This window comes from Athene cunicularia (assembly GCF_003259725.1).
Source record: "Athene cunicularia isolate RWA chromosome 4 unlocalized genomic scaffold, athCun1 chr4_part1, whole genome shotgun sequence".
In the NCBI taxonomy this organism is placed as follows: domain Eukaryota; kingdom Metazoa; phylum Chordata; class Aves; order Strigiformes; family Strigidae; genus Athene; species Athene cunicularia.
In genome coordinates this window covers 8,491,269-8,509,984 of record NW_020799098.1, presented here as the reverse complement: position 1 = coordinate 8,509,984, position 18,716 = coordinate 8,491,269, and the positions used below count along the sequence as shown (strand labels likewise).

At 47.5% G+C, this 18,716-nt stretch overlaps 1 protein-coding gene across 3 annotated transcripts; it reads left to right on the top strand.

The window, feature by feature from the left end:
• The first annotated feature begins 825 nt into the window (after positions 1–825).
• On the top strand, positions 826–18,555 carry LOC113479294 (mucin-2-like). 3 transcript variants are annotated; one of them, XM_026847084.1, is made up of 10 exons: positions 826–1,270; positions 1,364–1,424; positions 5,096–5,581; positions 6,792–6,927; positions 9,323–9,411; positions 11,866–11,929; positions 12,941–13,029; positions 14,099–14,211; positions 14,651–14,807; positions 16,936–18,555. In XM_026847084.1, the coding sequence occupies exons 2-10, from the start codon at positions 1,370–1,372 to the stop codon at positions 17,085–17,087; spliced, it is 1,341 nt and encodes a 446-aa protein (XP_026702885.1). In that variant the 5' UTR covers positions 826–1,270; positions 1,364–1,369; the 3' UTR covers positions 17,088–18,555. The 3 variants fall into 3 exon arrangements, with proteins under 3 accessions (XP_026702885.1, XP_026702886.1, XP_026702884.1); XM_026847085.1 differs by having other exon boundaries at positions 826–1,424; positions 5,096–5,135; positions 5,184–5,581; XM_026847083.1 differs by having other exon boundaries at positions 826–1,424.
• Positions 18,556–18,716: the final 161 nt, after the last annotated feature.

The following is an 18,716-nucleotide window of genomic DNA, read 5'->3' as shown; positions in this document are numbered from 1 at the left end:
TGGTGGGTCCTTGTATCTCCCGTAGCAGGGGCTGTGTCTTTCTGCAGCTCGTGCAGGAAGCGCTGCTGGGCTGCACAGGCAGGGATTGTGTGAGAAACTTCCCTTCCCTCATGCAAGCTCCTGGCCCATGCAACAGTTGTGCAATGTGGGGGGAAACTACAGAGAGCAGGGGAGCAACCACAGGTGCAGCATGGTGCTGTCAGGGCATCATATGTGATGCCAAACTGACCCCACCTGGGCCACGAGGAGGAAAGCCTGGGGGCTTGGGTTGGAGCACACGAACTGTTGGCTCACCATCGAGCCCTGTGGAGGATCTTGGAGCATAAAAGACAGGGGAAGCATGTGACAGGTCCCGATCTGCTCACCGAGCATGTGGCTCTGGGGGGCTCTGCGCGCTGAGCATCTTCAATCCCATGTGAGCAGCCAGGTGCTCCCTGAATTTGGGGGGAGATGTGATGTGTGTGAGATGGGGCACTCAGCTGTATGCAGAAGGGAATCCTCTATTGCTGTGGAGGCTCAGCAGTGCTGATTGCTAACAGATGGGGCAATGTGGGGGGGGGAATGTTTCAAAGCAGGGCTGCAAGGTGAGGAAACCACGGGGACATTTGTGTCCTTGGGCAGCACAGGCAGGAGGACCCAGCCTCAGGGTGTGAAGAGCAAACAGGATAGTCACTAGTACGTGGAAAACGGGATGGGGCCTCACTACACTTAATGCCCTCCCTTCAGAATCATCATCATCAAGGTCATTGAATTTGATACTAACCACAACAACTTGATGCATCAAGTTTGACACCTTGGGGGCAGCAAGGAGGGAATTAAACACTGATTGGGAAAGTTCTACACTCACCAGAGGGTGAGTTTTGGTTATGGCATGACTTGTCTCAGTTAAAATGGGAGCTGCTTTGAACTATGGACGCTTCTGGGGTTATTTTTCTTCTTGTTTTTCTTCTTGCAGGAAATCCTGGGTGTCGAAAAAATGAAATCCTTTCACTTGACGAGGTCACGGGGGGCTGGCCAGCAGCCAGGCACAGGGCTCCTGCGTGGCTCTGCCTGTTCCTGTCTGAGCCCATCACTTCCTCCAGGACGCTTCTCTTGCATGTACTTCTGCACACTACAAGGAGAGGCTTAGATTTGTTCCTATGCTCAGTATTTAGTTTGCTCTACACTTTGAGAAGGCCAGTAATGTCTTAAGACCTGTTGCAGTCTCCAAATATAAAACCCCCTTTGTTGGGGGGAGGTTGACTTGACTGAGCCGCATGATCAGAGTCAGGTGACAATTTTGGGCACAAAACCGGAGAATAAACAGTTGGGTGTAGGAGATTAGCTGCTGACTTGCCTTTTGACAAGCTGTGCTACTCCTCAGGGAAAAATGAGTGCCTGGCCTTCTCCTCTGATTTGGAGCTTAACCACGGCGTGTTTAACAGGTAAGTCCTCCTGAAGCAGCATTTCTTTTTGCTGGCTGAGTACAAAGGTGGGTAAAGCCATAATGGGCTTTTGAAAGCACTGTGCTTCAGCATCTCGGGGTGCTGCAGAAGGGCAGGGCAAGAGGAGAGGGAAGGCAGGAAAGGAAATAAGTGTTGAAAGATAGGCAGTGTTGGAAGTGGGCTGAATATGGTAAATATAAAAACTTGCTTTTATAAAGAGAGAGAAAAAGAGGAAAAACAGAGCCCTATTACTTTGTATATTGAGGATTTGCAGTGGCCTCTTCATGGCTTTATATTAAACTCCAAGGAACAGGATGCCCCAGTATGTGCACTGCCTTGGGGTGCTTTGGTAAGTGGGTCTTCATAAGATAGAGAGCACATAAAAATGCCTGAATATTTTTGTAATCATGACTCCACTCCTCTCCTTGTTCTTTTCAGCCCTTTGTACTGTTTACCTATCAACAACAACAAAAAAAATCTATGATCTTATAGCTAATATTTTTGCTATGTAGGATTTGCAAAACTTGTTGCACTTCAGATTATGGACCTTCTAGGGCAAGTCTGGCCCCATGCAACTGGAAGCTCCTCGAGGTGAGGTGCTGCCCTGCTCCCTTCTCACTGCAGACCACCTGCATTTGGGGGGTCAGAGGCTGCGGGAGGCCCTGCGGTCATCTCCCTTTTTGGAGTATGAACCCATCAGCTCTGCTAGAACAATTTGTACTTTACAGAGTTCCTTGACAAGGGGCAAAACTGCTCAGAGCAATTACCTGCTGAGCCTAATCTTAACTATGTGCATCCAGAGCAGCCTGGGCACTGAGCAAGGTACTACCTGTAGTCTGGCACTCATGAAATTAAACACTTTGGGGAAATCTCAGTTTCAGAAGCCAATTATTCACCTGTTGAATTCACCAGAGATGATGTTGATTTTATTGTATTTTATTTGGCTTGAGTGATTAGTTTTTCCAGAATGGCAGTCTGTGCAGTTGTGCAAGACAGAAGAAAAAAAAATAAAGGAGTGTCCACCCTATTTCTGCATTTTGTGAGTCCATGTGCCTCGCAAGTCTGCAGGGCTGCCCGCCTTCTAATCAGGAAGGGTTAGCTTTGTAGTTAAGAGTTTGGGAACCTTCCCTGACATCCTCAAGGCTATTGGAGAGAAACATCGTGCCAAGGTGTCACACAAAATGACCTATCCTTGAAGTGTCACTGGAGATACTTTTATTGCCTCATAGTGCCCCTAAAAAACCAAAAAGTGTCTAGAAAGCAAAGTCACTACCTCCTGGTGTAGATAGTATAAGTGCAGGAGAGAAAATGCTCTGATGCAGCTAAGGTTGTCTGAATATTGTTTTTTCACACCTGTGATACTGTAACTGGTAAAGAAAATAGCACCTATTTTTATTAGTTGCTCAAAACTGGTCTTTCCAGCTTCACTTTTTTCTCTAGAAGTTGTTTAAATCAATTTATAAAGCACTGGCAGCAGAAAGCTACTGATGGCTACTTGAGTTTTGCAAGCAACTCTTTAATGGCTATTTTAACAAAATGTTATGAAAAGGTATTTTCATTTTTTTTTTAAAAAAAAAAAACCCCTCCATCTTAACAGTACCACCACTTAACACCAGAACCAGCCAACCAAGGAAAGCTTAGGAAAAGGCAATATTCAACTAAAAAAAACAACAAAACAACAAAAATTAGTCCAAGGTGACTAAATCCACTGTGGTGTCTCTGGCTGGCAGAGCTGAGCAAATGTGGGGGTGAGGCTGCTGTGTGGGAGATCAGACTGATCCCAGTGGTCCTTCTGAGAGCTTTTCCCAGGAGAACTTGAAGGTGCTCTTGACTTACTGCTAGTGTTTATTTTGAGATTAGTTTAATAAAACCCGGGACTGACTCGGCTCATTACCAGACACAAGGAAAGAGTAGACTGACTTCAGCCCTTCAGGCAAGTGAGGCAGATGAGGGAAACTGGGCATCTCCGTGCTGGGTGGAGGCACAGCTGAGGCACCAGTGTCCTCTGTGGGTGCTGCAGAGCTGCTCTCCCTGCCTAGGGCTGGTGCTGGCGTCTCTAGGTCACTTGGATTTGGGCTTGGGAAAAACAAACGCCACAAAATAATCGCTGTTAAATTCAGCGTCTCTGTTTTGGGGGCCACAGCAAGAAAATGTGGGCAGTGGCCCAGACAGCTGGGTGCTCATCTGCTGCTTTGCTCAATAGTCACAGAATGATGTGTTTTTCACTCTCAGTAGAGTACAAAGCAGGCAGTATGCAACAGGAGGGAGCACTCCCAACGAGCTCTCTCCATGTGATCGCAACTTTGTAAGGACTCTTTTATTCGGTGTCCTGATCTTGTTGTAGAAATTTAACTAGAGTTACTAGTCAGCTTGGTCGCACATTGTTGTTGTTCATACCACTGGTACCCATGGTGCCCAGCTTCTCACGGTGTAGCCAAAATTGGGAGAGGAGTCAAAGGCTGGGGGAGAAGTGGGCTTGGGAAAAGCCTGCAGGGATCAGTGGCTCTGCAGCCACTTGATGGTGCTGCCCCTCTGTGTCCCCAGCTTTTCATCCTGTTCCCTGTCCTTCCTCATCCACATCCCACTCTTGGGTGTCAGCTGTGCTTTTTGGGCTCCTTAAAACCCATAAAGCACTTTTTTAAAATAGTCCTTTTACTTTCCATGCCAATGGCCACTTGATTTCAGCAGGCTCTCTTGCTATGGTGGCTTAGCAGATGTGTGCTGGTTGGGAGAGCATGTAAATGCCATGTTACCAGCCACAGTTGTATTCTCTTGCTGTATGAAGTTGGATGTTTTCAGAAGCTGCAGTTATCTTAGAGTAAATCCCTTCCCTGCATTTCTGACTCAAGCTGATGTGACAGCAGCTGTAGCAGAAGCTGGCTACTTCGGTTTTGCTTTGCTTCCTTTGCTTAGTACCACACTGCTAAATTAAAAACAACTTGCTACTTTCCATGTTTAGTTTTATAGGTCTCTCCTGTGTTCAGAGAGTGGAAGAACTCTCCCCTGCTTGTGTGCTGAGAGATGGATTTCATCAGCAGACAATATTTCAGTCCAGTATGTATTATGGCAAAACAACTGGAACTGCAGTAATACCCTTTTTCTCTGAAGATTACAGCTGTCCCTGCTCTGACAGGGGATTTCAGAATCCAAGCGAGTCTTGGCCTGCGGGTTCCCTTCTGATTATTGGATATATCTCCAGAACAGCTTAAAACAAAATCCTAAACCCATGACTTTTCTTTGCTGATTCCTTTAACGGAGATGGGATAAAACAGCCACCTACTTGACAAGCATCTTAAATTATATTGTCATGAGATCTTGGGGTAAACTGTCTTAAGGAGCTGTCACTGACAAAATTGAGTGTTTCAGGCAATTCTCACAACCTTTTATCTAGGAGAGTCAGACCTCCTGGACATTGGCATCTACTGAGTTGTGGCCTCGTGGACCTGCTAATTTATTTGCTTGACAAGCCTGCCATGTGCCAGGGATGCTCAGATGCTGCCAGTGTTTGCTTCCTTGATTCTGTATTTTTCTGTAATGGAACATAGCAGAAGGGAGTTTCTGGACATCAAACAAGGACACACGGGTTAAGCAGTTGACAAAGATCTAACGTGAAACCTCCATTGAAGAAAGAACAGTAATTTGGCCACTAATGATGTTTTTCCCTCTCTTAGGTATTGCTTTAGGCCAGACCACCACCACCCAGGTCCCTACTGCATCAACCCCAGCACCCGCCAGTGAAACCACCACCCAGGTCCCCATTGCATCAAGCCCAGTACCTCCCAGTGCAGCCGCTACCATGGCCTCTGCTCCCCCAACTGCCACTGCAGTGTTGTCAGCTGGCGTGGTGTCAGCCTCTGCAAACCTTGTTGTGTCCACAGCAGTGCCATCTGCTGATCCAAGCACAAAAAAGCCTGCTCAGACTCTGCTCGCCACCACGGGTGTGACCATCCTCACCTCTGGCAGCACCACCACTTCTCAAGCATCTACAGGACTGATGGCCGCATCCACCAGCACCCCAGTGTCCCCTCCAGGTGTGACAACATCTCCTGGAGTCCTGTCAGCAGCTCCGTTCCTCACCACTGCCAAACCCGCAAACTGCAGCGGTGTGAACGTGACAGCCTGTGCCCGCTGCTCCCCAGGGACGTTTCCCAACGAAGGTAAGAGTCTCTGCTCACCCTGGCTCTTGCGTTAGGTGAAAAAGTGACTGGCCAAGGGAGGTGAAACCAGCACGTGTTCTTGTGTTGGAGGCTTGGACAGGCAGCAGGAGTGGGAGTTAATTCATTGCACCTTTCTGAACTTGGCCTTTGCTGGCCTTGTGCTGTGTATTGGTCTCACAGTAGGATGAAGAAGCAGTTGTGTTGTGGCACAAAGTGTAACACAAGTGCAACCTGGTTTATTCGCTAAAGGGCATCATTGTAATGAACAGTGCCAAATATATTTCACTTGGGCTCGAGAAACTACCCCATCAACCTCTGTTGTGGTCAGGAGTGCATAATATTGCTTTTTCCAGAAGTTATTTATGTTGTAACATGGGGGGTTTTTTCAGTGTCTTTTTTTTTTAAAAAAAAAACAAAACACCCCCACCCCCAAAAAAAAATCCCTAAAATAGGAGCCATGTACTTTTTGCTTACTTCCCTCACTGCAGGGCACTTTTTAAAAGAGGAGAAAGCAGCTCTGATCTTTAGGGTAGATCTTCAGAGGACAGGAGGTAATTCCCACCTCCCCCCTGCACAGGATGTTCATCCACAGGGTCTTTTCCTCCTACCCATCCTGGCCGCTGCAGCACCAAGGACTGGATCCTGCAGAGTGGGATGGCAGGTCTGATGTGTGCAGTTACAGCAAATCCCACGTCATCACTCTGTGTAGCTCGGATTTGTTTTGTGGAGCAGAGTGGGCTAAAAGCTTGTGTCTGGTGGGAATGCCGTGGTACCTGTGCTCAAAGAAAAGCTGTTGCTGCTGCTTAAGGCAGATCCTCTGCTCTTCAGTTCTGCTTCCTGTAAGCCTAAAATATCAGTAATCCAAAGGTCTGTGTTGGGGTTTATTTCTTTTTTTGTTTGTGTGTTGGAGAGAAAACAAGGAAAATCCTCCTGGCCCCTCAAAAGAGAAAAAAGTAGTCATTGTAATTACCACAAATCCACATTGACAGACTTGAGACCTTAGATCTTTTTATGGCTGTTCTTCAGCTTGCTAATGATGCACAGCATCATAATTAGCATTAATATTAATAATTTCTACCCTGTAGGACTCTCTTGCTGAAGGGTTTGCAGCCCAGCACTTTGGCATTCCTGGCAGTGACCTGTCCTGACGAGCACAGGGATTTAAGTCAAGTCTCGCAATCCTGATCCTGACTTTTTTGTTCCAATTTAGGCACCTTGAGCTGCTCGTGCTGCGGGGGGGGCTCATGCATAGACCCCAGTGCCTGTACCTCCTGCCCGCTGGGCCACTACCAGCCTGAAAGTGGGCAACTGTTGTGCCTGCCTTGTCCACAGGGCCATTACACCAAGTAAGTGACTGAGCTCCTGGACATGGGGTGGTGGATGCGCTTTCTCAAAACACTTCCCACATGGCAAAATCTCCTCCTCTGGTCTGTAGGAAAAGTGCTGCCAGGGTTGTTTCTCAGGGGGAAGCACAGGGTTTTGCACCCTTGAGAGAAAGATCAGCTCAGGGCTTACTGCCCCAGCACCCGCCCATGGTGCAAAGCACTTGGTGGCAGCAGCGAGAGGCTGTGTGCTCCTTAGCTTCTTGCAGGACTTTGTGGCAAACTGGGTCAGGGATCTCATTCACTGCAAAGCTGAATTAGTTATGTGTCTGTTAAACTAACCTACAGACTGTCCAACCTCTGGAGAAAGCCCCAGTCTGCTTTTGGTCTGTGCTTCAAATTTGCTCCCTATGGGGCAGGTGGAGGTGGGAAGGTGTGTGTCTCTTCAGTACTGCTGAATTCTCCTCATCAGGAAACCCTGGTGTGGATATCCTTGTGCCAAGGGCTTCCCAGGGGCAGCTCCAACTCTCTACAGGTTGCCCTCCCCCCCCCAGCATTTTCATTTTGTATGTATTAGGAGGGAAGGTGTTTGGGTGGGATTTTTTATGATGGGGAGACACTTGGGAGTGATGTGTGGGTTCATCTCCTCAGTTTTTCTCTGGGATACCTCTGGCCAACTGGCTTCATCTCTGTGCTTTGCTCAATTACTTTCTCAATCCTTACTTTGTTGCTCCAAGGGATCTCATTACTTTTAAGTCACTGGCATCTAAAGCAATGTGTTTAGCTGATACAGTGTGGAAAAGCTAAGAAGACATCCCCGCCAGAGCCCAGCCTTGCAATTCCAGCACGCTGCCTTGTCCAGGGGCTGCCGTGCAAGTGTCCTCCGAGTGCGGGGACACACACTTTGCTGCTCTCACCACTTCCTATCGGGTTTTCCCTTTCTGTATCCAATGTCCGTTTCAAGAAAACGGTGGACTTTGTCCCTTGGGTGGCTGCAGAGACAGGAGGGGCAGTGAGTGCTTCCCAGGACTGTATCCCTCTCGGAATGGCCATTCAGATCAGCCCTGGGGAGAGCAAACAAAACCTGGCTGCAGGAAGGGTGACCTGACCCTGCGGTGTGTTTGCAGCACCCCCTGGGTTTGAGGGGCTGCCAGCTTCCTCCTTCATCCTCCCCCTTTGCTGTTTGTGCTGTGAGGTCCTGCCTTAATATATTTACCCCCCAAGTGCTTTTAAAAAAAAAAAAATCAGGAGCAGTCCCCGGGGAACCACACAAATGCTGCTGTTGGGATGTGGGAGAAGGCAACGCAGAGCCGGGAACCAGAAAGGGTCAGCAAACAGCTTACGCCCGCTGGAGGGGGGACCAGCAGAAGGGGGGGTGAGGGGATGCGGAGGGGAGGGCACCCAGTGGGCACATGGCCATTTCCATGGCAGCTGCCCAGGCCTCAGGGCTCCGATGGGATTGTTTAACATTTTTGTGGTATTTGGAGAATCCAACATCCCCTAAACTTTGAGCAGCTCTGGCTGGCACAGGCCCTGTATTGCTTTGTTTTAAGCAACGCATTTGCTACTTTTCCAATTGATTTTTATTTTTTTCCACAAATCTTGCTCAGCCCTGGGGTTTCTGAAGGAATTAGTGTCCTTGTTTTACTCCAAAGCATTCCCGAGTATGTTAACAAATTCTTATGCCCACATGCTTGTTGTTGGGGATTTGGCTCTGTCAGCGATGAATGCAATAGCTTTTCTTTCTCTGCCTTTCCCTCTTTTCCTCCCCCTCCTCCCGGAGGTCTAACATATTACATCCCCTTTCCCACAGTCCCTGTTATTTAAGGTCAGGACTCTCACACATCACTGCCTATGGTTTAGCTCTTTTTTTTCAACTCCTAAGTGACCTGACTTTCAACAATGGAGCAGCTTCTTTTAAAATTGCTGATGGATGCTGAACATCAAGTATCTTTCCAATTCGATTCAATTACCAAGCGTGGATTTAAGAGCCTGACTTTAAACCAAGGTTTTTAAGCCTGGCTACAACACATTTTTCAAGACCCAGATTTCAGACTCCATCATTTTCCATATAGTCCACAGGCAGAGGATGTCTTTAGGGTTAATCGCATAATAATTTAGGTTGGAAAAGACCTTTAAGATCATGGAGTCCAACCATAAACCTAACACTGCCAAGCCCACCAGACTTCTCTAATAATACAGAAATTCTGTAATACTACAGAAAACTCTGTTTTCACCAAACCTTTAACATTCAGGCGAGTTCAAGTTGTTGTTTTTCTGCCTGAACGCCTTCATTATAATTACCCTATTTCTAGACTTGTTAGTGAAACAAAGAGTTGTGCTCTGCTCTCTCCTCTTAAAAGTGGGTAGAGGCTCGGGTGACTAAAATAGCACTCACCTCTGCTCCCTTCTCTCCTAGCTTCACAAGGAGCACCACATGCCTTCCCTGCCCGCCTGGCCATTACGCTAATGAGTCCGGAGCTACAGCCTGCAGAGCATGTGAGAAAGGTACGCTTGGATTTGTATTCAACCCAAATGCATTTTCATCAGGCTATGCAATGCTTTTTCCCGTGGCCAGATGCAATTACCAGGTAACTTAAAAGCACTGAAGAGAAAATAGGTTATTTTGTTCAGGCTAAAAATAGAATAGCAGTTCTCTTCCCATTCTGTTATTGACATCTTTATTAAAATGAAAAGAACAGATCTCAAGAGTCATGCTTTTGTTTGCAACAAGCTAATACTAACACTGCAATGAAAGCCTTTTCCAGAAAGTCAGGAAAGAAGATTATGAAATTCGGTTATAGCACAAGGGGGAGGAGGGTGACAGGAAAACAAAGTATTCCCCTATTTTTAATGGCAAAAATTAGTCTAAACTGGCTTTGTTTTCAGTTAGGCAATCTTCTGCAGTCTGAATATTAAGTGTAATACTCTCCTTATTCCCCAGACATTAAAAACAGGGTTTTCAGTGACCTACTCTGTACCTGCAATCTGAGCCTGGTACAATGTGTTCACAGTGTAACAACATGTTCAAAACAGACTAGCATTTACTTATGTAAAAGCCTAATCAACACATGCAATGCAGCAGCTATTCTGTACACAAATTAAGTGCTCCTCATACATGCACAACTGTTCTTTTGAAAATCTGCCCACCAAACTGTTTGGCTGGTACCTAAACCTTGGCTATCACTTGCTAAATTTGGGAGGAAAAAAGTCTGACTGGTGACAGTGCTGCAGTACGTCACGCCCTTTATGCAGGGAATTTGAATGCTGTGTTAGACCACAGAGGAGTCTGTGGGGGTGCTCCATAAATCATGCAATTATAAATTTTAAAAGTTCCTTTTTTCGTGCATGGAGAGGGAGGTTGTTTTCAGCGTGTTCTGCCGCAGCCTCTGCTGCTTGTTGCAAACCTGGGCAGGTTTGAAGGGTGTAAGGCAGATCTGTGTTCCTCTCTGAACACAGGCACCTTAATTCTGTTCCCTGTGGACCCATGGCAGTGACCAGTGTTGTGCATCAACAGGCATCTCCCCAAAACCACCCGAACTCCCAAGTGTTGCTCTCCTGCCTTTAGAGGTTCCTGTCCGTGTGGCAGGGGCTCACAGATGTGCCCAGGCCATGGGTGTTTAAGGGCATTTCACTCCTTGTGCTCTGGGGAAGGGTCTGCACAGAATCAGAATCACAGAATTATTCAGGCTGGAAAAGACCCTTGGGATTATCGAGTCCAACCATCAGCCCTACTATACAAAGTTCTCCCGTACACCACATCCCCCAACATCTCATCTAAATGTCCCTTAGCCACATCCAGGGATGGTGACTCCACCCCCTCCCTGGGCAGCCTATTCCACTCTCTGACCACTCTTCCTGTGAGAAATTTTTTCCTAATGTCCAGTCTAAACCTCCCCTGTTGGAGTTTAAAGCCATTCCCTCCTGTTCTGTCACTAATCACCTGTGAGAAGAGCCCAGCACCAACCTCTCTACAACGTCCTTTCAGGAGCTGCAGAGAGGGATGAGGTCTTTCCTCAGCTTTCTCCTCCTCACACTGAGCAGTCCCAGCTCCTTCAATCTCTCCTCACAGGATCTGTTCTCCGGGCCCTTCACCAGCTTTGTTGCCCTCCTCTGAACTCACTCCAGCACCTCGATATCTCTCTTGTATTGAAGTGCCCAAAACTGGACACAACACTCCAGGTGTGGCCTCACCAGAGCAGAGCACAGGGGGACTGTCACCTCCTACTTCTGCTGGCCACACTATTTCTAATACAAGCCAGGATGCTGTTGGCTTTCTTGGCCACCTGGGCACACTGCTAGCTCCTATTCAGCTGTTTGTCAATTAGAACCCCCAGATCCTTCTCTTCCACACCTCCCAGAGCCTGTAGCGATGCAGGGAGTGGTTGTGGCCCAAGTGCAGGACATGTCCTCCTGCCCTTGGTGGTTCTGGTGGTGCAGGGAGGGAGAGCGAACAGCAGATTGCTGTGCTGAGCGGTGCCATCCTGGTCAGTGAGTCTGCTGTCCTTCCCTTCAGGGGGGAAGGAGATGTACCCCCAGATTTCCCAGGGTGGGGGAACCCATGGAGGGGCTGGGGTGACCGGAAGGGTTTCCCATGGCCAAAGACCTGCTCCAGCTAAATAACTGGGATTACCTATTTCAGCTTCATTGCAGTTCAACCTGTCACGCTGGGAAGGTCGATGGGTGTCTCTGGTGGGGTTTCAGGTGCCAGAGTGACACCATGGAAATCTGCCTGAGCCCCCATGCTTCCTTCAGCATGGCAGAGGTCATTAGGAAACATCACTCTTTCAGGGCTTTTGACAGAACACCAAACATCCTGAATTATCCCATGAAATGCCACTTGAAGTGTGTTGTGGGGGGTTGATTTGGTTGCTTGTAAAATGGAGATGAGCAAAGGTACAACAATGTTGGGGCAGTGATGGGTGAGGAAAGATCCTGAAGCCTTACTCTTCCCTTTTTCAGGCTATTTTAGCTCCAAGGAAAATGCAGCTTTTTGTCTGCCTTGTCTGCCTGGATCATTTTGCAAGTAAGAAGTCTGCTTGTGACGCTGGCTGTCAGGTGGACAGGGGGAGGGGTGGTTTTCTTTTAGCCACTGGGCTTGAAGACCCAGTGTAGTGGCTGAGGTCACCTGTCACTTCAGCTGTAGGGACACTGGTGCTGAGCCCTGGTGAGAGAGGGATGGTACAGTGGAGGGTCTCAGCTGGGTGTGGCAGTACCCTGGAATGTGGTGGTAGAGCATCAGCTTGCGGCCCACCTCTGCCATCCCCTCTTGCCAACACTGCTGCGTTGCGTGGGCATTGCACACCACCGATAAACAAACACATGGTGGCACAGGGATCGAGCTGAGCATCGCTCTGAATTTTGCAGATTTAAGCTGATCTGATGGTTTGTTTATCCTGAGTCGAGATGTGCAGACGGCAGTAACTAAACTACCCTGCTGAGCTGTTACCTCCAGGGTGGGGGAGAGGGCTGGGGAGAGGTGCTGGTGGGGTACCTTGCGGTGGGCTCCGCACCCTGCTGTGTAGGAATGCCTGCGTGGAGGTTGGGGGTTTATATTCAAAGCAGGTGAATTGGCACATGAATACTTACCTTCCTTCTGACCTCACCTTGAGCTTGCTTGTCCTGTGTTATGCAGCAGATCTCTGCTGAACCTTGATTAAATTGCCACAAGACTGGACCCAGGGCTTACCTGGCTGTATCTCAGGTCCGTCTCCAATGCCCTTTGGTACCCATTGACCAGTCCTAGACAAGTTTGCTAAGGAATAGCAACCTTCTGGGAGAGCAACTTCCTACAAGTTTCATGTCAATAAGCGATGAAAGAGAGGACAGAAGTGCCATCATGTGCACAGCTGTAATTAAGACATGTGAGAAACCACACTGGAGAGAGACATTGTGAATACCCACAGAATGACAAAAGCTTAGTTCCTGATAGACCCTGGAGACTTCAGTCTGGGCATAAATAAGAGAACTGGCTTTGGTGGTGTGGGCTTGGAAGTGCTTGTCCTACAGCACTGTCTGCCTCCTCTCCCCTCCCCAGCACCACCAGCTGCACGGTGTGTCCGCCTTGTCCTGGTGGGCAAGAGGCTCTTCAGGCTGCGGCGCGGGACTGCATGCCTTGCTCACCAGGTAACTTCTGCCACAGGGGGTTGGGGGGCTGTGCTAGCCCAGATGGGAACACACGGCGTCTGCACCAGGAGCGATTCATTCCCCAGACTCACCTCATCTGACCCAGAGGACACGGCCTCTGCCATCACGAATGCCTCAGCTGACCAAACCATTGCCCTCAGAGGGAGGGGAAGGTGCTGGGGGTTTTTGGCTCTTCCTAGTTTGCCTAGAACTTGCTGTTGGAGGCTGTGCCTATGCCACACCTCTCTGCCAGCATGGCTAGTGGCTCAGAGGAAGGCTGGTCACCTGCACTCCAGGGCTGCCGTACGGTTCTAGCAAAGAAGGATCTTCATCAGTGGTGGTTGCTTTGCTGATGAAACCACAGACTTGCTAGTGGGGTGGGGGGATGCTCTGCACCCAGCAAGAATTAGCCCGAGGCAGTCGATGAGGGAAAGTGAGGCCATGACTCTGCTCCTTGCATCACCATCTTTAAATAACATCAAACCGCAGCGGGTGAGCAGGCAGCACGGTCCAGCTGCCTCTGCAGCCACCGAGGGCCAGCCTCTGCTCTGGAGACAGCACCAGGGATTTCTTGTAGTGAAGCTGCATTTTAAACACACAGAAGAATGTCTAGCACTTTGAGATTCAGGACTTCTGTGACCCCTCATTCCTACAAAGCCTAAGAAACTGAGACATGCTTTTAAACTTTGCACAGCAAGTTTCAAACAGCTGGAAAAGGTGTTTGAATTCAGAATTAGAGAGGATGAAACACTGCTGACCTCCAGGTCCAACCTTCCTTTGCTTTAAAGCCAAAGCTCACTGCTAAACCCATCTCCCACCATACTCTGACTCACTGTTTGCCAAGATCTGACCCCAGATATCCTTTAGTTCCTCTGTCCTGTGGTTTTTGTCTGCCCTGGCCCTTTGCCACCAAGCAAGTGCGGAAGTCCAGGCTCAGCTTTTGTTATGCACATGAAGTATTTAATGGTCTTTCTCCTTATGGCTTTGAAAGCTGAATCATCCATATGTAATTGCAAAGGCCCCGGGGTCTAGTCCCAGATCTTAATTTTGTGCTTATTTGGCATTTCAGGTACATTCAAAGGTCCCAGCGACAACAAATGCAAGCTCTGCAGGACAGGAGAATACCAATTACAGTGGGGCAAGGAGAGCTGTGACCTGTGCCCAGAAAATCACTACTGCCCTGTGAGTCCCCATCAGCTGGTTTGAGAGTCTGGATTAACAAATACAGCTGTCCTGTGACAAGCTAAATACACTTCAATTCATGCCATTTTTATCTTAAACGTAGAGCTCTGACGGAGATGGTTAGTTACAACACCAGGAGTCTGGCTTTGTGCCACCCTTGGCGCTGCCCAATCTCACAGGGGAACCTCAGAGGATAGAGTGCCCATTAACGAGGGGGGTTGATGTATGGACATGCTGTATAATGACACTGTCAGCTCTTTACCCTACTCTGAGTACCACCACAGGGGCATTTAATGATAGCACATTCACTTCTTGGTGTTTGGTTTTGTTTTTGTTTTTTTTTTTTTTCCAATGCTGAAGTGTCATCTCCCTTCACATTAGTTAACGTTCTGCAGTTTTCCCTGTTTGCTGGTGCTGAGTTACTTTTTCTCTTGGGCAGAGCCCAGATGTGAACCCAGTGAAGTGTCCTCCCGACGCCTTCTGCCCCGCAGGCAGCGCTGAGCCGGCGTACTGCATGGAGCTCTTCCTTTACAAGGCAGGGGACTCCTGCCAGCTGACCCCACTGATGGTCGTTCTCCTGGCCATCTTCTCAGCATGTAAGTGTTGGTCTTCTCTGTCTCTGGTAAAATTAGACACTCCTCTGCAGCTGGGTGCCTTCATGTTATACCAAGTGTTCTCTGGATGGTGTAGTTTTACGTTTCTCGAAACCTGGATTTCTAATAAAGGTCTTTCTGGCTGCTTTCAATGCAAATGATAATCCTTTCCCCATTTGTAAGTAGGGATATTGCTGTATTTGCTCTGAAGGAAGGCCAGCATAATGCTGCTGTTGTTTGTCCTTGGGAAGCAGGTGTGTATGGACTCCAAAGCAGGAGTTTCTCAGCTGCCCCAAAAGTAGGAAAAAGGACAATTTACTTTTGGTATGAGACTTGGTTTCCTAAAAGCATTCCCTGCCCCTGTAACTCTTGCTGGTGCAGTCACCTGCTGCAGTGGTGGTTGTATCAGTGCTGTTGTGTGCCTTGTAACCAACAGAATGAAAGACAACCAGCACCCACGGAGTGTGTGAAGCACCCCTCCTGCCACCTGCTGTAACTAGCTCATTAGGGCAAGCCAACAGGTGGATGAGCTTTTTCACCCTGAAGCTACACTAGGAATACTCATTCCAAAACAATGAATAGTAGTAGTAGTTGAAGTCTTAGCGAAGGGGAAAATAGATTTTATCAAGTTTTGGGGGAGGTTTAATCAAAGACAACAGTTATGATGCAGATGAGCAACTGTTACTTCTATGGATTGAAAAAAGGGCAGATGAGCAAGCTGGAAAGAGAGCCTTGTCTCCTGTGCACAGGCAGATGAACAGAAACCCCACTGTAAGTGCCACTAATGCTACCTGCTCTCTTGACACAAGATTTTCATCTCAAGTCATAGAGATGACTAAGCCATCAGTGGATAAAGAATTACAGCCTCATATCCATGGGTTTTTGTGTTCCAAGCACAACAGTTATGTGTCTCCTGAAGACCCATTCTCTACTCAAGCTCATTGTTGCTAAAAGTCAGGGGGGAGATAAAATAGAAGTGTTATTACCACACTGAACAACAGAGAGCAAATCTGCTTCTTCAACGACAAAGCAGTACTAGTTGTTCTCATCAAACTCCTCTCTCGGTACCTGAGGAGAGGACTGCCTGGATGCATGGGAGGATAAAGGTGCAGCAGGGTCTGGAGAAAGCTATAGCTCTAGCAGCACTGGCTGACTGACTGCTCATCTCCAGAGGGCTGCAGTGTCCTGGTGGGAGCTGACAAGGGTTGTTCTCACAAGCTGTGGCTTGGAACTGCGTGAAAGCTCCTCCACTGGCCCATATCCCCTTGTGCCAGGCTGTAGTCCAAAAATCTGCCAAAACAGATGCCATATGAAGTATTAATTAGAAAAAGTAGATTAAATTGAAGTGTATGAAAAGCCTGCCCACACAGAGACAACGGCCCATTAACTAGCTTTTCTGATAAACAAGTCTGAGGGTCACCGAACAGCTTTCCTCACTGAAGTCCTGTCACAGAGCTCGCTATGAAGAGGGATAAAGGAAACAGCCCACACAGGAACCTGTGAGTATTTCACGGCCAGTCTAACAGATCAGTTGTTTACCGTGAGACTGTCTGCTCACACAACCTAAATTTGGACATATTTGTCTGGCCATATTGCATCACAGTGACAGATTTGTGCTCTTCTGTTAAGATCAATTTTCCCTGATTATGCTTCTGCCAGAAACAAACAAACAGAATGTCACAGTACTTGATATTTGCCAATTATTTCCATGTCTATGCCTAATCTAAAAGTAATTTTTCCTGACAGCCCTGATCTCAGTCTAGACTCAAAGTTAACTAGGTCAGTTCCTTCTTGTGCTTTAGTGTAAGCGTTGCACAGAGCAAACATTTCTCAACAAGATCCTTTGGTGGGATCAAGCAAGGGGTAAGATGTCAAGTGGAAAACAATAGAGCCACAGAGCAGAGAGCAAATGAGAGTAGGAAAGAAAGTTACTGAATTACTTCATTAAAACCTGCTGTTATTCTCTGCAGCTCCCAGAGTATATCTGAAATGCCATGGTTGAGTATTTAGTTAGCCAAATGTAGGAGAAAAAAACCCCTCAATTTACCAGAAGAGAATACCTGAGAAGCCCTAGAGCAAATGTCACCTGATAGTTTCCATCTGAAAATAACTGCCATTCCTTACCTTCCAGGTGGAATCCTTGCTGTCTTTCTAATAATTCTGAGAAGAAGGCAACAATATAGCAAGAAATCGTTAAAGTCTCTGTTGCTACCCCAAGGCTCAGGACGACACACAACTTACGGGGGGACTGAGCACACAGAACCAGTCTATGCTGGCTGGTAGCCTAGGACACGCTATCAGCAAGCAACCTCTTTTTTTCCATGCGGCAAGACAGATGGTGCATATGGGGGAAATGGTTAACTATGAGCAACCTGTTTCTGTAGAGCTAAAATAAGTGCAGAGAAATTAAACCTCAATTTTTGAGTTGTGGCTGCTTGTGCTGATCAACCCAGCTGTGCTACTGTACTGAAATGGATTGAGGGGAAAAGTCTACCCCTGCAAGTCCCAGCTTCATTCAGAAGTAAATACTTTTCTGCTTTCCTCAGTGAAAAAAACAAAAAACCAATTGTGTGTCTGTCTCTCTCCAGTTAGCTGAACAAACTGAGTAGGAATCAACTGCTCCAGTTATTAAGGTTCCTGTGATACAATAATCTCTTCCACCTGAGCAGGAACTAACATGAATATGCTTCAAGGAATATGCAATTTTTTTTTCCATTCTCAAAACTTTACTAATTACTACTAGTCTAAACAAGAGCAAGTAAAGGAAAGGGAGGCCAAAGCCTTCCTCTCAGCTGTGGGAAAACAGGTGCAACTAAAACAGTGGTTGATTTCTGGACAAGTATGTCCCTTTTGTTTCCTGCTGTATGATGTCCTTCATACTAGAGCTACAAAAGCAACTCAGAACTTCCACCATACCTCACAGGAATTGTTTCTTTCTCTACCACACCACACTGGTAAGGCATGAAACTGTGCCAGTGAAACCTTGGAGCCAAACAGCGCAGCATGCTGCAGCCACAGAAGACAGCTTGCCCATTTTTGCATGCCTGGATGTGCCAGTACTAGACCCATTGCTTGAATTCCTGTGCAGAGTTCTTGCCCTGATCCCTGACACTTGATTTGTCCCCCACCCATGAGAGCAGGATGTGTGATCTGTACCTGTTCTCCCTGCATGGAGCTGTGGCACTCCAAGCTTTCTTCTCTGCAGTTGGCCCAGTTCAACAATCTGGTTAAACTGATGCAATTCATGTTTTACAGGGCTGATTTCAAATTGTCTAGTTGTTTGTGTGGCTGGTTAACTCTTATCTTTTTAAAATTGTTGTTTGCTACATTTTCCCTATCAGGCTCTTTCTCGGTGATGTTTAGCTTTCTGCACTTGTTCCTTATGGCCATTTGAGGTCTCACCAGCATAGCAGGCACTCAGAAATGCCCACTGACTGTAATAGACCCAGCTTCAACTGCTCCATGAAATCAGTGCCTGGGCTCTCTTAACCTTCCCACCTTGTTGCCTCCAGTCTCCTAACAAGCAAAATTCATACACATAGTAGGTGTGCTGCATAACCCCAGACAGATGAGCCAGCTGTTACCCTTTGTCACAGCACCTGTGCTTCACCAGCTCTACAAGCACTAGTAAAACCAGTTATCTACTATTAAAAGATCTGTGCTTTTAAATGAATGTGCACTGAGGTGGAAGCAGGTGTTACTTTTCACATTCATCTCTTCACTGGGCTAGCACAGCAGCAGACTCAGCTGAAGGAACCCAGCTGGTGGGGGGTTAAGTGGTTACTGCCCTCAGATGCTCATTCTTTTCTCCCCAGGGGAGGTGTTAATGTTTAACAAAAAAAAACCCCAAAACCCCAAAAAAACCCCAACACAGTTCTCTGATCTCTCTCAACTATCTCAGATGAAAAAATG

What these genes read in the sequence shown, in the direction of transcription:
- LOC113479294 (XM_026847084.1), top strand. Translation starts at nt 1,370, where the DNA reads ATGAGTGCCTGGCCTTCTCCTCTGATTTGGAGCTTAACCACGGCGTGT. An exon ending in CCACAGGGCCATTACACCAA is followed by an intron (nt 6,928 to 9,322) that starts GTAAGTGACTGA and finishes CTTCTCTCCTAG; the next exon opens with CTTCACAAGGAGCACCACAT. An exon ending in CTGCATGCCTTGCTCACCAG is followed by an intron (nt 13,030 to 14,098) that starts GTAACTTCTGCC and finishes TTGGCATTTCAG; the next exon opens with GTACATTCAAAGGTCCCAGC.